This window comes from Pinus tabuliformis, chromosome 5_2 (genome assembly GCF_031772625.1).
Source record: "Pinus tabuliformis cultivar Carrire ecotype Pingquan chromosome 5_2, CPIR1, whole genome shotgun sequence".
Lineage (NCBI taxonomy): Eukaryota > Viridiplantae > Streptophyta > Pinopsida > Pinales > Pinaceae > Pinus > Pinus tabuliformis.
The window spans coordinates 142,606,776-142,630,018 of NC_142306.1; the positions used below are offsets into that span (position 1 = coordinate 142,606,776).

A 23,243-nucleotide genomic window follows, 5' to 3' on the forward strand; every position below is an offset into this window, starting at 1 on the left:
AAGGAAATGGTTAAGGCTTTGGAAAGACAAAATGGCATTTTTGGCACATTTATTTATGAAAATAATGGAAATTAGGAGAAAAGGAGGTGAAAGTTCACAAGTTGCATGTGAGAAGGAAAATGAAGGAAAATAATGGAAAATGAAGAAAATAGAGGCCTCATTCATAAAAAGGCTTATGAGGATCAGTATACAGATTTTTGTTAATTCACTTTTGGAGCTCTCTCATTATTCTCTCTCTCATACTTCTAGATACTTAGAGTTTTCTTTGAGCACTCTTGGAGGGTGTGGCACACTTGGATTTTTGGAGCAAGAAGGAAAAGGAAGAGTAGGGAAGTGCAAGAGGACCTCGGGATCAACAACTACATTGGTTCTTTTCTTGTAGGTACCGAGTTGCAAGTATGTTTTCCTCACTAGTTTTGGCATGCATGGCATATGCATGTGGTTTATTGGTCATGATCTGTCATTGTCACGGACGATGGTCAAGATTGATAGTGGATTTTCCTAGCCTTGACATTTCTTGGATAGGCATGGTGATTGTGGATTTATTTCCTTGTTTTGTTTTGGTTGGTTCTCATGTTTCCTTAGTTTGGGTTGAGTTACTAGTCCTGGAGGATCTGGTTGGACAAATGCTCTGGAATCTTTGTAACAGCTTGGGTTGAGTTACTAGTCCTAGAAGTTGTGGTTGGAAAAACACTCTCGAATCCCTTGGTGGGTTGAGTTACTAGTCCTAGAAGCCCTAGTTGGACAAGCACTCTGGAAGCTAGGAATAAGTTGTGGGTTGAGTTAATAGTACTAGAAGCCTTAGTTGCACAAACACTATCGAGCCCTGGAAGGCTTGGATAGAGACCAATCTGATGATGGTTTTGTGATGTATGACTGTGAGGTGGAATAACTATTTGATGGGTTGAGGTGGTTGGCCTCTAGAAGCCCTGGATGTTTTCGGATTGATGTGTTCTATTAGATCCCACATTCATGCTTGGAATATGGAACGTGGGTGAATGAATAAAGAGATATTTGGCTCAGCCATTCTATGGTCGGGTGGAATGTGGAAGTCCCATCCTGGGTTTGGATTTTGCCTCATCTGTATGATGTTATTTTTCCTTGTATTTCTATGAGTATTATATTGGTTTATGTGTGGATTATATGGTTGTGATTTCCTTGTTATTTATTTTGCTATCATGTTGGTTATGTATATGTTTTATGACAGTAGCTATGTATGGCTCTCATCATGTTTCTACTTGTAAATGAATGAAAAATGTATTTATGACCTAATGGATTAAATGGAAGTTAATGTGTTGAGGCATCAATGCTTATTAGTGATTCTCAGCTAAGTATGAGACCCCTATGCTTAGATCTGTTATTTACTCCTGTAGATTACATATTCATGATATGTTTGACAAAATTTTTGTCATGGATAGTAGGGGTCCAGTCAAGGTCTTGTTCAAGTAATTGTATTTGTATATTCATTTCCCTGTTATATTATTGTTATGAAGATGTCATTCAATTCTAGGCAATGACCTAGCCTTTGGGCCTGAAAAAGTGGCTCAAATCCCAGGGACTTGGCACAACACTGAGAAAAATAGTCCCTAAACACTGGCATGCCTTGTCATGAGAGCATCCAAAGCCTCCTAGATGCTGGCATGCCTATAGCAAGGGAGCGTTCAAGGATCAAGTGGTCCAAAATATCAGTGGGACCCAGGGGCTGGTTGGCAGAAAGGTTGGGATGGTTCCTGAGGGTCCTAATGCTAATGTTGAAGGTCTGTATGGTGTGTTTCCATCGGTTCCACTTCCTTAACGTAACTTAGGAGGTCAAATCATATCATAGTGGCCTCTCGTCACATGTTTACCCTGGTTGGCCGGTTACTTGGGTAGATGTGGTATGAGGGTGTTACAACCTTAGACTTCTCAGAATCATAAATGACATAAAAACAAGGCTACACATTCAAACTTGAAAGTAGAACTTGACCTAGATTGCCTAGAACATAACAGAAATTTTGTCAAACACATGGAAAACATGTAAGTTACAGGTCATAAATGCATATCTGATCATAATAGTTTGATATTCACCTGAGAATCACCAAGGAGACTCTATGCCCTCTCCACATATCTGCAACAACACTTATTAGTCCATACATGCATCAACTGATCAACAGCTAAACAATTCATGATAATATCCATAGATGATACACGACATATAACCAGAAAATAACCAACATAGAAACCATGACAACTTAGCCATAATAGAACCAACATAATCATTACAAAGGCTCATAGATCATAATAAGTAAATGTATTATATTAACATATGAAAATACCAACCAAGTTAGGGACTTCAACGTACCACCTAACCATAGATTGGGATAAACCAAATCTCTCTTTCAGCCAATCACCCTTGCGCCATATTCCAAGCATGACTCTGGGAACTCATGGAATAACCAGAACAAAACCAAACCAAGGCTTCTAGAGGCCAACCCACCTCAACCCTCAACCACAGTGATTCCACCTCCACGGTCGAACATCACTATCACTAACCAAATCAGTCTCTACCCAAGTTTTCTAGGGCTCTAAGAACTAGTAACTCAACCCACAACCTTCCAAGGCTCTAGAGCGTTTGTCCAACCTAGCTCCAAGGACTAGTAACTCAACCCACCAAGGGCTCCAAATTGTTTGTCCCAACCTAGGCTCCATGACTAGTAACTTAACCCAAGTTTTTTTGTGGATTCTAGAGTGTTTGTTCCAACCCACGACCATAAGGATTTATGAGCACCAATCAGAAAATAATCAAGTGGAAAAAACCACAACAACATGGCTATTCAAGAAATGAAAAGGCAAGGATAAAACCACTATCAATCTAGGTAAATGTCCATGCCAATGACAACACATAACCCAGAAATCACATGCATATACCATGCATCCATAAATCACCAAGGAAATCACACATGCAACCTGTTACCTACAAATCAATCCAGATGTAGTTGTTGATCCACGTGTTCCCTTGCACTTTCCCACTTTCCTTTGCCTTCTTTCTCCAAATATAATGTATGTCAAAGTGCTCCAAGAATACTCTAAGTGTGCAAGAGTATGAGAGAATAAACAAATATAAAAGATCTCCAAAACTAAACTGAACAAAAATCTAGCAATTGATCCTTAGAAGCCTTGTTATCTTTGAGGCCTTTATTTTCTTCATTTTCCTTCATTTTTTATTCAATCCCCCTCTCGTGCAAATTTGTGTCTCTTCACCTTCATTTTCTCCTATTTTCCTTTATTTCATAAATAAAATGCCAATTAATGCCACTTTGCCTTTGTCAATGTCTTTGTCAATTTCCATATCCATTAATTAATCATCATTGATACCCATCACTATGTTTTGCACAACATTCAGCTTGGAATACATGTCCCATGAATTTTCTCTTATTTTATTTACATATAAAATCAATCAAGGTTTGTTATAATGCACGGTTATCCACTTTGGACTATTACGGAGAGAAAAACAAGATTTCTTAGACAGACCTAGGTGTTGTCCAAGAAAAGTCACATGATTTGAGCACAATGCAACATAGGGGACTTATCCCATATATAGTTTCCTATGCATCTGATCTTTCTTGTAGGTTGGATTGGAGGGATATCATGAGTTGGTATCCTATTGATGGTGTGATATTCTTAGCCATGGGCATAGTACAACGAGAACACTTAAACATGCAGGGTACTATATGCTCAAGTTGGGAGTGGGTTGCAGACTGACAACTCTTCAACATTCCATCCCATCATCAACATAGTGGGATTGGCATTGGTTTGTGTCAGGGGTTGGATTGGAGAGAAGTGATGAGCTGGTATTCGATTGATGGAGCAAGAGGTAGAGCACAGTTGGAGCCATGGGATAGGGGTGTTGATGATTGGCCATGGTGGCATTGGGATCTAGGAGGATCTATTGATGGTAGGAAAAGATAAAGTTTATTCTGGGATCCGGGCACTAAGGGATACGTTCATTGTTGGGTGACACAGAGGCATTGTAACAACCCTAGTTAAAAATCTATGTAATAAAGTTATGTTGGGAATCATGATTGTCATTAGACCAAAACCTGCAGGTGTTAGTCAATGGTCGCATTGCCAAAGATAAGAATCCATGAGAGGTGGTTAGTCCATGTCGCGAAACACACAGCGAGTGTTGGTTTATTCAATGCCCAACAATCTCCCCCCCAACACGAGCTGGATGTGTATCAAACTCGTGACTTACGCTCATACCACTTTTTGGGAACCACGATTTTCGTTAGACCAAAACCCGCAGGTGTTAGTTAATGATCACATCGCTATAGATAAGGATCCATGAGAGGTGGTTAGTCCATGTCGTGAAACACACGAGGAGTGTTGGTTTATTTAATGTTCAACAAGTTAATAAAGGAAAAACAAGGCCAAGGTCATGGGACACGTATTCCAAGATGAATGTTGGGAACTACATCCTAATGGGTGTTCATTTGGTTTATTATGGCTAAGGAAATTGGCAAAGGAAATGGCAAAGACTTTGAAAAGGCAAGATGCATTAATTGGAATTTTATTTATGAACATAACGGAAATTGGGAGAAAATGAAGGTGAAAGGTCACAGGTTTCATGTGAGGAGGAAAATGAAGGAAAAAAACAGAAATTGAAGAAAATATAGGCCTCATTGATAAAAATACTTCTGAGGATCATTTCATGGCCTTTTGACAGTTTTTGCGTGGATCTCTTTCTCTATTCTCTCTACTCTCTCATACTCTCATACACTTCGAGTATTCTTTGAGCACTCTAGAATTGGAGGAAAGAAGGAAAAGGAAGGACAAGAAAGCAAAGGGAAGAAAGGATCAAGAAAGGAAGAGTTGGATCAAGCAGCTATAGCAGGATTACTTGTAGGTATCGAGTTTCATTTGTGATTTCCTTGCTAGTTTTGGCATGCATGGTACATGCATGTGTATATTTGGTTCTCTTTCTTTCATTGGCATGGGTCTTTCTAGGTGTGACAGTGGTTTTCAGCCTTGCCTTGCCATTTCCAAATAGTCATTGTGTGATGGGGTCTCTCTTATTTGGTTGTGCTGGATTGTCGGATGGTTTCGAAACTGAGTGGGTGGTCTCAAGGGAGAAACACAAGGCTTAGTAATCCCTGTACCGATGAAGGTGGGATTGCGGTAAAGCTTGATTTTGTATGCCCTTGTTAGGCCTAGGAATCCTCGAGTGGTGAATGGTGGGATATACAGTAAATCCTAGAGGGTGGAGCCTCGTTGGGCCTAAGTATCCTCGATCAGTGAACAATGGGATATACAGTAAATCCTAGAGGGTGGAGCCTCGTTGGGCCTAGGAATCCTTGATTGGTGAATGGTGGGATATACAATAAAGCCTAGAGGTGGAGACTAACATTTTCCTCATGGTTTAGGTGGATAGATTTGGAGGCATCCATGCTTGTATAGACCTAGTGATCCTTGGACGGTGGGATTACAGTAAATCCTAGTAGTGTGTGTTTCTTGATTGGGCCTACGAATCCCTTGGTGGGATTGCGATAAAGCCTGGTTATATAAATGAGGGTTTTGGGTCTAGGAATCCCTTGGGGGGATATACCATAAATCCTGAGGAAACCCTAGTTGGTTTTTGTTGTAAGTCTCACATTCATGCTTGGAATATGGCACCAGGGTGATTAACTGAAAGAAAGATTTGGTTTAGCCCAATCTATGGTCAGGTGGTACGTGGAAGTCCATGACTTGGTTGGATTTTGCATAAGTTAATAAGATCTATTTTCCTCTTGTGGTTTATGTATAAATATACTTGTTAATATGTGGTTTTTATGGTTGTTCTATCTATGTTATTATGTTTGCTATATGCTAGTTATAAGCATGGTTTTATGAAAGATCTTAGTTATGGCCGTTATCATGTTTTGATTGGTAAATGAATAGATAGTGAATGTATGACTAATATATGATAATGCAGCTATTGTGATAAGGTATCAATCCCTATTGACGATTCTCAAATAAGTATGAGACCCCTATGTTCATATGTGTATTTATGACCTGTAGATTTCATGTTCATCATGTGTTTGACGGAATGTATGTCATTGTTAGGCTTGGTTAGGTCAAGTCCTTGATCAAGTTTTGTGTTAGAAGCTTTGTATTCGTGTCATTTATTGTCTTGGAAAGTATCATCAAGTTCTGGGCAATGGTATGGAGACTAACCATGAAAAAATGGCATAAATCTCACAGTCTCTGGCACAGAAATGGCTGAAAAAGACTACAGTCTCTCCCCTGCTGTCTTGTGGGAGTGACTGGAGGGTTTCAATTGCATGGAGGCCTTGTCATGGGAAGACTAGGGATTTAGTTCAGTGAAATATTAGGTTAACTCAGAGGTTGGGCACCTGGAGCGGTGGATTAAAATATTTTACATAACATCTACATCCAAATTAAAATAGTTTTTTATTATTAATGTATTTTTAAGTATATGTCAATATTAATTTGTATTAAAATATTTTACTGATAACCCACATTGAATATTTTTTTATATACAACATCAAAATATTTTATTTTAATTTTTTTTCTATATATAGATATAAATGAAGTTGATATCTACATGGATTAGTTAAGATAGATCTTCAAATAAATTATTTGTTGAAATATTTTTGAAAAATATAAAATTTAAACATCTTCCTGACACATTTTTTTTACTTCTAATTACTTTACAACATATTCAATTTTTTTTATTATAGCTGACATTGTTTTTCTATTTAAAACATTATTTTTTTTTTTGAAAGAAAATGGACAATTTTTATTTTAAGGAAAATGGATGGACCCACAAACTTATACATCGCCTCATACTGAACTGTAAAATAAACTTCTCAACTCAAAATTTAAAATTTAACCAAAAAATTCAATGAATACCAAAAAAAAAAAAAACTCTCTATATAATATGTTTGAACCTCCATTTTCTAAACAACAAATTTCAATATAAATATTCACCAAGAAAACCAAAATTTATAAACATTCAAACTGAAGCTCCAATCCGCTCACAGGGCAGCTCAATTGCTGTATTATGTAAAATTTCGAAGGTTCAAAATAAAACCCCGGTGAATATTCACCCCACCCAAAAACACTCACCCCAAAAAAAACCTGAAGCCCCAATCCAGAGGCAGCTGTCTAAAGCTCAAGTTGTATTCAAACGTAAAGTGAAAATAATGGTATTCTGTCACCGGATTATTCAACCTAACAGAAGTTATGAGATGCAGTGAACTAAAACCAATCAACATTATAAAACAGAATTATTCTATGGATCTGCTAATTCTCTGCCTATTGGGAGGTGGAGGTGTGAGATATTCCAGCGTGAAAGGGGCAGCCCTCTGTTCCTTTCTTGTACTCCCCATAACTCTCCTCCACTGGTCCCTTCAAAAGTCCCCCACAAAGTTCTGCAGGGTTGTAGTACACTTCCAACTCCACAATCCTCATTCTCTCGTCCACCTGCACAACATCAGCAACCCTTCAGTTATTAAATGCTCTTCACTAACCCTAATAAACCTCCAATATCATAACCAAAATGACTGCAGACCCTTATGTCAGTCCATGAACTGCAGGCTGTAGACATTAGTAATCTCCCAAAATATCACAGAAACATTAAAATGGGAAGTAATCTCTCAAAATATCACAGAAACATTAAAATGGGTATTAATACTAAAGAGCTCTTTGAATTTCAGGATTGTGTGATCCTTTCTAAGAATTGCTAGACATTTAAGGTTGAAGATCAGGTGCAGTGCAGTATGTTGACCTTAGCAATACCAATTCCAATGAATTGCAAGGTTTCTCCCGTTGGTTTATGGCCTTTGAAAGGCCCTTCCATGACACCCCAGTGCCTGAACTTGAACGTTACAATTGGGGGGCCTGTATACACTTGAACCACTTCCCAAGCAAATCCTCCAGGAAATGTAGTCCGAAATATATCATGAGAGGATTCGACTGTTTCCATGGACGGCTTGTAGTATTGAAATTCTTCAGGCAAAGATGTTTGAAGGAATGCATTGTAGGCTCCCATCTCCCCGATCTCTTTTCCTGATAACGCAGCCTTTCCTGCAAATTCACAAATTAAAAGGAAGGGAACTATTACTTGTCACTCAGATTAGGAGGTCTTTAGTTTAGTTAAGTCAGGGAAAGTTACGCATATATTTGGGTAGCTAGTTGTTAGATAATCTATTTAGCTATAGATTTTGGGTAGCTAGTTGTTAGATAATCTATTTAGCTATAGATTTTGTTTAGAAATTAGGAATGTTTATTGTGAAGTTTCACAAGAGAAAAAGGTCAAATACATCAATCAGATAAAGAAGCAATATGTTCCATAGACTATCTTTAACTTGACAAGAGAAAAAAGTCTAACACATCAATAAGATACAGAAGCAATCTGTCCATAATAAACTATGTTTAACTTGATATACTTTAAAATAATTTTCTTTCTTTCTTTACCTGAAATATTACCTTAGGGAAGAAATATTACCGTTAATAATCAGAGAAAAGCGGCCAGGGTCAACTGCTTTGAAGTCCTGTATATTTATCTTATGAGACAGCTCCATCTCCCACGTTTTCAGCAGCTTCTCCACAGTTTCTTCCAGGGAACCTTTTTGCCATACCTGCACATATTGATTGATCTAACTGCTTACTGCATCTCTAAAATCTTACGAAACTCGGGAACTAAATGGTAGAAGACAAACAGATTCAGATTGAGATTGCAAATACAAAAACAAACCTGAGTTCGGCCTTCTTCAAACAACTTGTTGACCTCATCGTAAGTGGGTGGAGCTCCATGCCTCCATACTGTGTGCTTCTCAGCCTCTCCATACATGTGAAGACGATATGGATCCAATTCAACTTGTTCTGCTGTTGTTGCTGCGGCTTCCTCAGGAGTTGCTGCAGACATCCTGATTTGCTGGTTGGTCAAATGAGAGAAGATGATCAGATTGGGGATGTTTGAGCTCACACTGATTCCACACTTTCCAAGATTTTATAAGCGTAACAAACAAGAAATAGGGTAGGTTTGTCAGCCGGTCCTCTCACAGTTTGTACTCTTATCCCTCTGTAAATTTCCTTGCACGTTCCCTTTGCCTCTGCTCATGCACCCATCAAAATCATCATCCATTAATCAAAGATCTGTCTAACGATCCAACGATCCGACAAATATACATCATTCAGTTTTTATTATATTTCAAATAAGGATAATGAATTAGATTAAAAAAACTTAAATAAAATATATTATTTTCAATTTTTTAATCAAATCAAAATTTAATAAACTATCTATAAATAAATTACATTTTTAATAATAGTAAAGGTAATTTTTAATAAAAGGGGGTGACAAATATAATTTTGAATGTAATTATATCATGATTATATACATAAAACATTTATTAATTCTATAAATAAGATGAATATATCCTAGGGTCCCATGGCGATTAGGAGCCAGCCAGTAGAGTCAGTCCCAGGTCCAAGTAGAGATGGAAATATCATATATGAACCAAGTAGAGCTAGTGAAACTAGATTATAGGAGCCAGGTGGATCGGCCCCGGGCTGCACTACTTCTTCTGGCTGGGATGAGTGGAACTAGATTCTAGTAGAGCCTCCAGAGCAACTTATCGATGCCTACATTAGATATTAATATGTTGTAGTGAGTCCGGGAACACGTCTCGATGCAAAATAGAGTATGTAATATCTGTTGGCTTTCACCAAGGCTTTCACAGAGATGGCTGCAATGAGGTAAGCTATAGTAGAGTTGTGTAGGTATGGGGCTGCTATGAGGTAGGTCTGCAGGTTTTGTTAGGTTTACTAGGTCTTAATGGAGATGGCTTTCACAAGGCTTTCACCTAGCCTACATAGTGAGTTTCTCTCAAGTAGCCCAGTCGAGTAGTACGAATAAGTATAGTAGTAATCCGATATTGATTATTATCAATGGGGAGCTGTCCGGCACGTACAATGGGGCATAGGTCAAGCTGCGATGTCTAGGTAAGCTAGTTTAGTTATCTCAGCTAGATCTTATACGAGTTCAAGTTCAACGTCTTGATGCCGATATCATATAGAATAAGTGGATATAGCTAGTCCAAGGACAGTAGGGAGCCATGCGAGTCCAAGGTCAACTGCTCTATGCGCATATTATGGATATTAAGATCCAATTGCAACGTCTCTATGAGCCATATCTGATATTAACACGTAGGCATCATACCGTCCAGAGTCACCAAGCATCATAGTATCTTAGCCCAGAGAGCTCTGGCATAATAGGCAACCTAGCTTACTAGCTTACAAGTTCAAGTTCAAACTTCTTCTATGCAAAATCGTGTCAACGTATCGATGCAAATTCTAGTTGGTTAGAATATGGCTTTCACAAGGCTAGCACAGAGAAGATGCAAGTTCAACCTGCTGCCAGGCATAGCATTGCCAGGACTTATCCATGGCTCCAGTCTATATGGCACCATTGTGATGAAAACTAGGCCCCCGGAGATCGGGTTCAACCCAGCAGGTTATGCCAATCCCAGTGCAGACGTAGATATGCAAATACAAGTGCAAACATAGCAGCAACTAAGTTGTTCCAAGGTGTAGAGCCATAGAATCTAAAATGCCGTAGGGCTTATAGATCTAGGAGGAGCGAGCCGAGCCTCCAGAGTCCCAGGTCCAACCATGGAAAGCTGTGGATACCCGCCTATGGCAGGGGCTTTTTCTAGGAGAAATTAGAGTGAATAGAGAGAACCAGGAAAATATAGGAACTTAGTAGCAGAACCCCTTGTTTACCTTGCACTCGTTGACTCAGTGCTTTACCTCGCTGACTCCAAATCCGTTGATCCAGCCGAAGCAGCTATACCCGTCCAAAAGCGCATCTACAGCCAGTCTACCAACTCAAGCTTTATAATCCGGCTTGCTTTACATACAAAAGGCACGATAGCCATATAATAAGGGGAGGGAGGATAGCCTTGCCCCCGGAGGGACAAGCGGCTTCGCACCTTGAATTTCCTCTCCTTAATAAGGAAGGGGCGCCATCGTCTCGTAGTCGACATAACCGATGGATGGAGAGGGAGGTCGGCCGTTCTTGCCTTACTCTGACTGACTCTAGTTCTTGCCTTCGATTGTATAGGTATAGTTAATCCATTCATCTAGGGAGAGTTTATCCAGTCATATAGGTGTAGTTCATCCAGTCATGTAGGTATATATAATATATATATATAGGGGGGTTATTAACTCAGTAAGACGTCTACACTCATCTTACCTACATAATAGGTATAACTATCTAAGGATAAGGCTTACCTTTATACCTTCTCTCTAAGGCAGGCAGTCAACATCCCCTTGCAGTAACCCTCGCTCATCAGGCTCTTCCTTAAAGCAGTTGATCCGGCTTAATTACATTTATAGTAGGATGAACCAACCAATGGAAAGGATCGTTCGGGTGGGGAAGGTCTACTTGCTTCTATTCCCTCTGGCCTCTCTGAGGCGTCGTCCCCTGATGACAGAAGAGTAGGAGATTGAGTCATACCATACGCGGGCTATGAAATAGAAGTAGGGCAGGTTGCATCGGGTGGAGGAGCTGCTGAAGATGGTCGGATGTCGGCAGATCCACCTCTCTGTTTTCGGTATCTCACTTCAATTTCAGAGTATGTGTTAGCGACTGGACCATGCCCTACAGATCCACCCAACGGGACCACCCCTTCTCAATCGTCGAGGGCTGCTGGATCGTATCTCATGACAGTTAGTCGATCAAAAGGTAGGACATCAGCAGAAAGATATACGAAAAGGTCGGGTGAAGACGGAAAAGAATACTTTCGATCGAATGGGTGTAGGGCAACTCCTCATGCATGGGTTGATGGACCGATAACTCCTATTCCTCGGAGGGTTGGGCGGTGGATATTTCCTCCAATGGGGCGAAGGAATTATGGCTATTCATTCCGGGATGAGTCCAAGAGCAGAGGTAGGGGTGTCTCTTCCTTAGAAGGTAGGGCATGGAACATGGAACGAGGAAATCGCAGGTGGGATATTCTTTAGCTCGCCCGGGAGGCTTTTGGGACCGAATTAACGACTGGACGATCACATCGGGCAGCAGAGGATCGAATCATCTATTTCCCTCTTCTTCCATCGGACTGAGAATTACAACCAACTTCTATTTCTGTTGCTGGACCATTACTTGATCGTATTGGTTTGCCACCCCCTCCATAACTTGCACGGTTTATGATCCACCTAACCACTTAACGGGATTACTCGCCACCCGCCTAACGATCGAATTCCTCCATCACTACATGTTCTTTTACTACTGGATCCAGTTCTTTTCCTCCCGGCTGGTTTCACTGATTCTTAATATATTTCTTTGCCGGGTAGCAGGTCATGGCATAACGAACCAACCAACGGAAGGGCAGAAGGAGGAGAGCGTGGGGTAGCGATGGATGGACCTGCGGATCATTGGGCAATCGATCTTTATGTCGAATTCCTCTTACCAGCGATGGATGGCCGGGGTAGCAAGCTCAACAATCAGTTTACTCGCTTTCCACCTTTCTTTTCACGAGGCCCGGTAGGACCCGTTAGGGGGCTCACTATTCATATGGTGAGGGTGAGCTTGCCGAACTCTCGACTAACGGGAGAGGTACGTTAGTGACTCGACTGATAAGGAGAGGTACGTTAGTGACTCGACCAACGCCTTTTAGTTACTTATTTGAGACCCAATAAGTCAAATTGAAAAGAGAAAGCTTCGTAGCGTAGCCGAAGCACATGTCTGTCTCTATATCTGACGGGCACAACAGCACACATCGCCAGAAGTCGCACCGGAGACTGATTGATTGATTCGATTGATAGAACACATATTGTTGGGGGTGGGCTGGGGTGGTACAACGGACGGTACAGTATGGGAAGGTACGGTACGGGACGGGAAGAGACCGAGTGAGTTAGTCAATACCGCCAGAGGAAGATGATATGGCCTTGGATATTCTCAGATAGAAAATGTAAACAAGTTTTGTTACCGCACCACTTCTTCAAGTTTGGTCACTTATTGCATCTTCAGCAACAACGTCGGGAGCAGGCAAGAAGTTTGGGGAGACCAGATTCTCTCAAACTTGATCTATAATCGACCGGGTTTGATTCGATTGAAGAAGAACTTGGTTTGAGCTTAGCTGGTACAATGGATGGACCAATCACAGCCGCCACCTCCGAGTACACGTCAATCAGCATGGCCCTTTATGCTTTCAGGAAACATGATGTTATTTATGATGCTCTCAGTTCATACACACATTTTTATTTCTGGAACCTATAGAAGCCTTTACAAGAGAGAAGCCTTTACAATAGAGGCCTTGACACTCGCAAGAAGAGGCCTGGCTGGACACAATTATAGTCTTGACACACGAGAGAGGAACAGAGCACGGTACCTTATTTTCAACCGCCCAGGAAGACGAAGGATGGCTCGACTAAAAGGATGCGTAAGCAGGCTCGACTGGCCGCCATCACCTTTAGGTGCTCGACCAAGAGGGAGAGGAGAGGAATACGCTCTAGCGCTTTACCCCGTGTAATCAGGACTTACGCTTTGACACTTTCCCCCTTCAGCCCGCTCCAGATACAGAGCTGCTACTTGCCCGGGAGGGAAGGGCGTAAGGAACCAACGGCTCAACCAATAGAACAGACAGCAGCACTTCACGGGGCCCCTCAGACCCACAGATCCTGCCACAATTATCAGGATGCAAAACAGAATAGCAGCAGCTTTGAGCTTCGTTATTGAGGTTTATAGTTCATGTTACTCCTGGTTGGCGAATAGCGCTACCGCCTTGCCAGAAGGTTGATATTGAGAGCGAAAAAAGAAGAGAACGCTTGCCTCCAGGTTGGGTAATGATCGCTTCCACTTGCCCCAGGTTTAAGAAGGGCTTACGAAAATCCCCCTTGACCTTGGAGCGCTACCGCGGGTTGATGAAATATGAGCTTAAAGGTACACATGTAATAGAGATTTATATATATAGAGTACGTGTTTAACTTTTTCACCGAGCCTCAGAACACTTTCACCGAAGAATATATGCGAAGAATATATAGAGTAAGAATATATGCTAAGAATATATAGAGTATGTTTTTAACTCTTTCACCGAGCCTCAGAACTCTTTCACTGATGTATATATAGAGTACGTGTTTAACTTTTTCACCGAGCCTCAGAACACTTTCACCGAAGAATATATGCGAAGAATATATAGAGTAAGAATATATGCCAAGAATATATAGAGTATGTTTTTAACTCTTTCACCAAGCCTCAGAACTCTTTCACCGAAGTATATATAGAGTACGTGTTTAACTTTTCACCGAGCCTCAGAACACTTTCACCAAAGAATATATGCGAATATATTACTTTGTTCTAAATCCTTATATCAAGGTAAGAATATATAGAGTAAGAATATATGCCAAGAATATATTATATATACATTAAACATTTATTAACATTATAAATAATTTCAGAATATTAAAAATGACAATGAAAGTTGCAGAAATAACATCAAAATAAATATTTTTAAAGTTAATGTTTTGAATTTTTTTTCAAATGTGTATTATTGATTTTTTCCCGAACGTGTATCATAAAATATTAACAAATATTAACAGGAAAAAATATTATATTAAATAAATATTAAATTAAAAATAATGTTTATCATAAAATATATTGGTTTATTAAAAATGAAAGAAGGTATTAAATTTTCAAATATTATTTAAGAGATGATAATTTTATTAAATAATATAAAAAATTAAAGAAGTTTTGGTTTATTAAAAATGAAAAAATATTAAATTTTCAAATATTATTTAAAAGACGATAACTTTATTAAATATTATAAAAAATGGAAGAAGTTTTGTTTTCTTTATAGATCCTTACCAATATGAAAATTTAACATGATTATATTTATGGTTTATTATTTAAGATAAAATGTTTATAGTTGTTTAAGTTTTATGTAAATAAAAAACTAAATAAAAATACTGATCAAAATTAATAGTAAATTTTATTAAGCTTAACATATTTTTTTATTCCAAAAAAATATTAAACAAGTTTTGTGTTAAATAAAGACAAATTAACCTAATATGTGTAAAATTAGTGAATTTGAGAGATTTAATAAGTATTAAAAATGTGTTTGTTTCATTGAATAACTATTACATCCTAAATGGCCAAGAGATCAGTAAATGTACTCAAATAACATTAAATACTACTTTATACTTACGGTAAACAACTCATTCTAAATGGTCAAGAGACCAATAAAAGTAAATAAATGTACACAAATAATATTAGATACTACTTTATACTTATAGTAAATAGGTAGCATTACTATTACAATGGGCATAGTCTAACTTATAGATAAAATAGTTTTTTGACAAAAATCTTGCTATACAATTTGAAACAAGAATGTGATTTTTTTGTTATTTAAAATGCATTTTCGAATGCATAAATGGATTCAACACCCTGAAAAACTTATGGGCCACTTGAATTGTACAAATTAAACAACTTAAACTCAAGTTTATAAAAGTCTTAGCCAAATTTTGGTCAAAATTAACCAGAAAAATGTAGTGCGAAAACCTATTTCTTCTATAAGTTAGACTACACCCTATTACAATGAAGTATGCATCATAAAAGAGGAAATATGTTCACACTAAAAAATGAAAAAAAAATAAAAAGAGAGATGTATAAGCCAATATGTTATAGCGGTAAGAAATGAAAAGATTTTATTGAATTTCTTTGTTATTCATGAATTTTTTTCAAAAATATTATTCAACCATAAATGTAATTAATCTTTGTTAGTAATTTTTTAATTCTATTATATTTTAAATAAATGTGAGTGGAGATTAAAAAGGAAATAATTTACAAACTTTTTTTAAAAATATGGCTTCAAATTATGAATAAGGATTATTTAAGAACAAATTATATGATGAGTTTATTGCTATGAAAAAATACACTATATCATGTCAAAATAAAAGAAAGTCAATAAAAATAGAGATTATTTTAGTTTTTAAATGCTAATTATCTATCGGTAAAAAGTTTTTAAGTTTTTTCCATTATATAAATTATTTTAAAATATAATATTTGTAAATAAATTACTAATTAATTTAGATCTATTTTAATTAGATTGGTTTAATTATTAATTGTAATTATAATTATAAAATTGATTTAATTATTAATTATAATTAATAATTTTATTTTATTTTATTTTAATGTAATTTAAAAAGTCAAAATATTTTACTAAAAATTAAAACACTAAAAATTAAAAAAACATAAGATAACGATTAAATTATTTTTGTTAACCTCCCTTGCAAAAGGCTAAGAAGATTTTATCAAATTCTTCGTCCATTAAATCAAGACATAGGGGACCAGCCAGCGGCGGAACAGAATATATTCCAGTGGATTCGATTATAATTAATGCTAATATGGGTGGCCTTTCCACTATATTTAACAAAAAAACCGTACGTCCATTAAACCAAAAACATCGGACTTGTTCAAATCCCAGGAGCAAGCGATTAAACAAAATATATTGGGGTCGATCTGCTTACTATTCATCCCTTCGAGTGACGGTATGAAAATTGACTTTGGATGCATAGCGACGAACTGATGTGATATTTAATTAAGTGGCTTTCCAAACTTAATTATAAACATAAATAAACAAGGCTCAAAGTATTATCCCAAGGTTTTGATGTCATGTCTTTCGAAACAAGGCACATGTCTTCTAACATCTTTAATGAATATTTAATATAAAATGGTTTTCCAAAGTTGAATTATAAATAAACAAGTGTTTCCTTACAGCTTAGTTCAATTATTGAATTTTAAAATGTATGAACTAATTATTGTATTTGAAGAAGGGTTATTTTGTAGATATTCTTGCTTATTTTAAGTATCCTTAAATTAGAGTAAGAAACACTAACTATGCGGCCTCAATTTGGTCAGAGATTGAATTGGTGACTTCACATTAAGGAGTGCTTTAACAAAGCACGTTGTCTACCCAAAACCCAATGGACTACTTTCCATTATTTTTATTTATTTTTCTTTTTTCCCGAAAATTAATTTTATTCTAAAAATTTAAAAATGACAAAATTTAATTATTTTATACTTTTGTTTTTGTTTTTTTATTGAATAGAATTTTGATGAATTTTAATTAATAATTTTTTGATTATAAATAGATTCAAAATTATAAAAACTTAATGTATTCAATTTATACATGTTTAAATTAATATACAATTTCAAAATCTACCATTCCAATAATTTTTTATCAGATCTAAAACATTTAAACAAAACTTTTTAACCTTTCTACATAACAAATTTTAAAATCTAAATATTAAACTAAAAAAAAAAAAAAAAAAAGATAAACAAAAAAAAATTAATATAATAGTGCACAGTCACGCATACACACACTAGTATATATACATAAAAAGAAGTTCCTCTTTGAAACTTTACTCAGTCTTATTATCTTATATGGCTGTGAGGTTTGGGGTTGCAGCATCTCCAGAGAATCATGGAGAAAGATTGAGAAAATCCAGAAGTGTTTTATAACTTATAACCTGAAAATTAAAAGTAATACACCCTATCCTATTCTCCTTATAGAAGCAAGTATTTCCCCTATTGAGAGCCTAGCTATGATTAGGTTTCTGTTGTACAAGCACAAACTCAATAACATAGACGATCATTGACTTCCTAAGCTAGCTTCAAATTCCAGCCAAAACCACCTAAGGCTCAATCGGGGGTGGCATAAAGACACAAGGGCTTGGTTAAACTACTGGGAGATCAACGAGAATGATGCATTGCAAAACATAGATAACATTAAAGATATTGTTACTTTTAAGTTCAAAGAAAAAATGTGGTGTGAGGAAGATTTAGCGGCTAAAAGAAAATTATGTTATTATAAGAAGGTCATCAACCCCACCCTAGAAGATCAAAAGTATCTCTCTATTTTAACTAGCTCAAAGAAGAAAATTAATATAGCAAAGATTAGAACAAATTCTCATGAGCTCTATAGTGAAACAGGTCGTTGGGCAGTTCCTAAAACGCCATGGATGGAAAGGATCTACCATATATGTGAGAATAGGAACATCGAGGATGAAAACCACTTCCTCTTAGAGTGCCCCACGTACAACCACATTATATCTCAGTTTCACAATCTTTGTTACAATACTGACCTTCCTAGCCTTTTACAATGTCAAAATTATAGGGAGCTCGGGAGGCTTCTCTCCAAGCTTTTTGAGCATAGGAATAAAATCTTAAATCAAAATAAATAATTTGTTTCTTTAGGTCCGATAGACCAATGTTTGGTCTTAGTGGATGTTAACCATAATCATCATCATCATAATTTAATGCATTATTAAATGAATTTTAACGTGAACGAGAATAAAAGAAACCTCTAGGTAATGAAAACCTACATTGTCTCACGTCAAATCTGCTCAATATTTTGGGGCCATTGACAAACATACACTTGGAAATTAAAAAACAATTGACTTGTGTGAGGGTGTGAGGGGGATTCAAGCGCATGCGAGATGAGTAGACGAGTAAATTAATTAAAAAGAGCATAAATAAATTTTGAAGGGCAAATTAATTAAAAAGAGCAGAAATAAAATTTGATGAGCAGAGGGATTGATTGAGCGATTGATAAGAGTTAACTAAAGTGGTAGATGTACACTGTCATTAATCCATCAACATACATATTATCATTACAAAATAAGACTCTAATCAATAGTGGATGTACACTGTCATTAATCCGTCAACATACATATTATCATTACAAAAGACTCTAACCAATCAAAAAGTAAAAAAATTAAATTAAAAAAACAAACAAACAAACAAATAAAAAACTCAAAAATAAACATTAAATAAAATCATTTAATTTTTAATAAATTTAAAATTAATATCAACATTAATATTTTTTAATACATTATTACCCTGTTCAAGCAAAGAATAATAAAGCTCAAAATATTATCCCAAAATTTTGATATCACTCGTGCCTTCCAACATATTTAAGGCACATGTCTTCCAACATCTTTAATGAATATTTGGTTTTGAAGTTACTCATCTCTTTCAATATATTTAATGCACGTTTTCCGAAATCTTTAATTTATAACTGATATTTAGATAACTATTACTCAGTCAAAAGGCACATGTCTTCCAACATCTTTAATGAATATTTGGTTTTGAAGTTACTCATCTCTTTCAATATATTTAATGCACGTTTTCCGAATTCTTTAATTTATAACTGATATTTAGAGAACTATTACATATATTTACATTGAGATTTCCATTTCATTTTAATATTTCTTTTCAATAATCCTAGTCAAAACCTCTGTCAAATTTTTATTAATATTTACTCATATATATATATATATCTATATATATATATATATATAAATTGACAATTAATGTGTATTACTTCACATAATTTTTTAAACAATTATACCATTTAGCTTATTATTGTGAAACAATTATACTATTTAGCTCATTATTATAAATTATAACAGTCAGTGTGATCTTAACTTGTCCAAAAAAACTAGGTATTTTTGGTTGTGTTCCAAAGTTTAAATATTTTTATCAAAAAAAGTAGAACACTACTAACAACAGATAGGTCCCAAAACATCATCCAAAAAACTAACATAATATACTTCAAGAATATGAAGAGGTGACTAGGGCTAGGTCCCTGGCATTAGAACCTGGTGGGGTTGTAGCGTGGAAGCAGGAAAAATATTTGGTTTTATTTTTTTGTGTGGTTTTATTGTGTATCTTCTTGCCCACTTTTTGGTTCCCTGAGTTTTGGAGGAGTAGAGAGGATGTCGAGTGGAGACACTCACTCAACCAAAAACATCCATAGAGAACGAAAGAAGATGATAGATTGATACAGGATATGCATGTGGTCCTACATCATAGCGCAGGCATAGGAGGTCACTTGAGAGGTACACTGGTTACATGGATCTAATGACAAAGCTCATTGAGATAGAGCCTTCTTCATTTGAGGAATTAGTTTCTCAACCTGTTCGAGTTGATGCCATGGTGGAAGAATATGAATCCATCATGAAGAAAAATTTATGGGAGGTGGTACTGAGACCAGAAGGAACATTAGTGATTGGTTCTAGATGGATCTACAAAGTGAATCCTGCAGATGATGGGAGCATCGAGAAGTAGATGGCCAAATTTTTGGCCAAAGGATTTTCTTAGGAAGAGGGAGTTGACTATGAGGAAACACATTCCCCTGTGGCAAGATATTCTTCCATCAGATCAATTCTTAAATTTGCACAGATGGGGAAGAAGATCCACCAAATGGATGTGAAGACCTCCTTTCTCAATGGTGTTGTTGAGGAGGAAATTTAAATAGAGTAGCCAAAAGGATTTGAGACATATGATTGAGAGTCACATGCATGCAGACTCAGGAGAGAATTGTATGGTCTCAAACAGGTGCCCCGAGCATGGTAAACTCGAATCAACAATTATCTCAATGGATTGGGCCAAAAGTGAAGCAGTTGTGAACCTATATCACATTGTGGTAGATGGTAAGTTGTTTATTCTTATTCTGTATGTTGATGATTTAATATTGATAGATGATGGGCAGTTGATCTACTCTTGCAAAGAGGACCTTGCAAGGGAATTTGAGACAAAATACATGGCCTTAATGCTTACTTCCTTGGGCTGGAAGTATGGCAAGGTGATGGTGAATTGTTTGTGTCTCAGGGGGAGTATGCCTCTGAAATAATTCACAAATTTCACATCAAAAGTTATAAGCCTATGGCATGGGGGATTCACTCAATGAACGTTTGACATATCACCTGCACTCATGGCATACTAAACAATACCCCTAATTTGACTACATATTGGAAAATACCTCTAAAAATCACATTATTTTACCCCCTACCAATATGAACCCTATACACCTTCCTAATTAAAAAAACCCCTACTTTCACTAGATATTATAGGTATCCATTTTTTCATTAACATTTTTTATACCCATTTATATTTTTCATTAATTTTGAGCTCCATTTTTTGTGCCTACAAATATAAAAACCTTTTACCCATTATATATCCCCCAATATATTATGTCATTTTTTCCTCAATATGTATCCCCCAATATGAATGCACATGGTATGGTATTGCTTTCCCAATGAAGCCCTCGTGGCCTATGGATGCACCTCTAGCTATGATATCGAGGAACTTGGAGAATGTGACTTCAAATGAAGAGGTTGATGCTACCATTTACAAGTAGCTTGTGGGGTCTTTGATGTATCTTGTGAGCACAAGACCCAACATGTGCTATGCATTAAACCAGATTATTCAAGCTATGGTGAGGCCTACCAAGCTATATTTGAAGGCAACAAAGCATGTGTTATGGTACCTTAGAGGCACTACCGAGTATGGATTATTGTATAAGAGGACAAAGGTAGTGAAGCTCCAAGGCTTCACTGATGCAGATTGGGCAGGGAGTCCATCAGATAGGAAAAGTACTTCAGGTGCTATCTTTAGTGTTGTGTCCCATTAGAGTTTTTGTGTGTTAGTATAAGTTGATAATCTACATATAAGCAAAATATCTAGTTCTGGTGGATTTTCCAACATCAGGTATCTAATCTTTGGTCTCCTAGTCTATGTGTGTTTATGGGATGAAATTTCAGGCTTGTTTGACTTTCTCCTATAGATTATATATTTCTCTTTGGATAGCTTTAGGGATGATATCCCTATATCTTTACATGGTCTCCCTAACAAATGATTGCACTTGAAAGCCTTAAAGAGTTGGGGGGGGGATCAAGAGAGGGATGAGGCCTGGGTTCTCCCATCCTGCCATGACGAGAGGGTCCAAAAAGATGATGCTTGGCCATACTAGGGTTGGTGGAATCAATAGATAGAAAATATGTGGGAGGGATGGGACAATAGAGTAAAAATTGAGGAGGGAGAAATGAACGAGGACTAGTTGAAGGAAGGAGAAGCCAAAAAAGAGGAGTTGAGCAGTAAAGGATGGGCCTGATTAAGAGGGGGAACCAAAGAGAGCACTAGTGATCAACAAGAAAAAATAGAGGATTAGGGGTGAATTCAGTGAGATATAGGGAGGGAGAGAAATCTAAAAGCCAAAGAAGCTCACAAAAGACAGAGAAACCAATAGAATATGAAGCAAAATCAAGATAGAATTGTAGAGAAAAAGCATAAAAAATCCAAACCTGAGAGAGAAGGTCCTACAGTGAGGAGTGACACACATAAGAGAGAGGATCCTGGAGCTTTCGAGATGGATGAGAATGGTCAATGTCTCTTTCCTCGGATACTCCATGAAATAACACTATCAGGCTAGAGTCCCTAAGCTTGATCGCTTCCTGCCATGGCTAGTTCACTGTAAATGGATCAAAGTGCTTCTTACTCACCAAGACCTCATGTTCTCTCCATTTCTCTACATGATGGGATTTCCTTAGCCTATATCCATTCATGATTTATTCCCCACATCCTCGAGTGTGCAAAAATTTACACCTTCACGCCTTCCCACTTTTTTGCATAATTCTGATATTTGATGGTGTTGTAGAAATTAAGTTTCCAAATTCATTTTGTCCTGCATGACAACAGGGTGGCCATGTAGGAAACCAGGTGGAGGCAACATGATTTCTTCCATTATGCCATGGTGTCATCATCATGTGTGTTGTGAGACATGGTAAATGGGTACCCTAAGTGGGGATTGAAGTCTTTCTTCATTATTTCATTGCAGGTTTATTTTAGTTGTTCTGAAGTTAACTACATCTAGTTTGAATTCATAACCTCATTTTTTAGTCAAGTCCAGCATTTTCTAGAACTTGTCTTCCAATATATTTCCACTTCTTAGGGCATGTCGGGGAATGATTACATTGAATTTTGTGGTTTTCTCAAACATGTTTTCCAAGCTAGCTAGTAGTCCCCAGTTGTTTGTGACTTTGGTTGGGTGGAAGCCATTTTGTATTTTTCTTATTATGTTATGCAGAATCTACGACTATAGATAGAAGTATCTTCCTGTTGTAGTGACTACAACCACCCTCCAATTTTTTTCCTATGCTTCAATTTTGGAGCCTTCCTTCTTAACCACAAAAACTCATCTAGCACTAATCCAGGTACTCATGCTTTGAATGAGACTTATATTTTTATTTTCACTTGTGTTTGCTAACTTAGTCGATTCTTCCAAGTCACAATATGATCTCCCAACTTGGTCACGCAACAGTTTTGGGTTTGCCTCTAGAAACTGCGTAATCCTTGAAGGTATTCATCCTTGATGATTGGAATTGCACAGTTCAGACTGGAAGTCAATCTTGAGTCAAAAACT

The 23,243-nt window shown here is 36.9% G+C and overlaps 1 protein-coding gene across 1 annotated transcript; it reads right to left on the reverse strand.

The window, feature by feature from the left end:
• Nucleotides 1–7,000: 7,000 nt before the first annotated feature.
• On the reverse strand, nucleotides 7,001–9,123 carry LOC149157921 (pathogen-related protein-like). The gene is made up of 4 exons (XM_089437684.1): nucleotides 8,738–9,123; nucleotides 8,489–8,621; nucleotides 7,769–8,067; nucleotides 7,001–7,464 (listed from the first exon to the last, which is right to left on the reverse strand). The coding sequence occupies exons 1-4, from the start codon at nucleotides 8,906–8,908 to the stop codon at nucleotides 7,297–7,299; spliced, it is 771 nt and encodes a 256-aa protein (XP_089293810.1). The 5' UTR covers nucleotides 8,909–9,123; the 3' UTR covers nucleotides 7,001–7,296.
• Nucleotides 9,124–23,243: the final 14,120 nt, after the last annotated feature.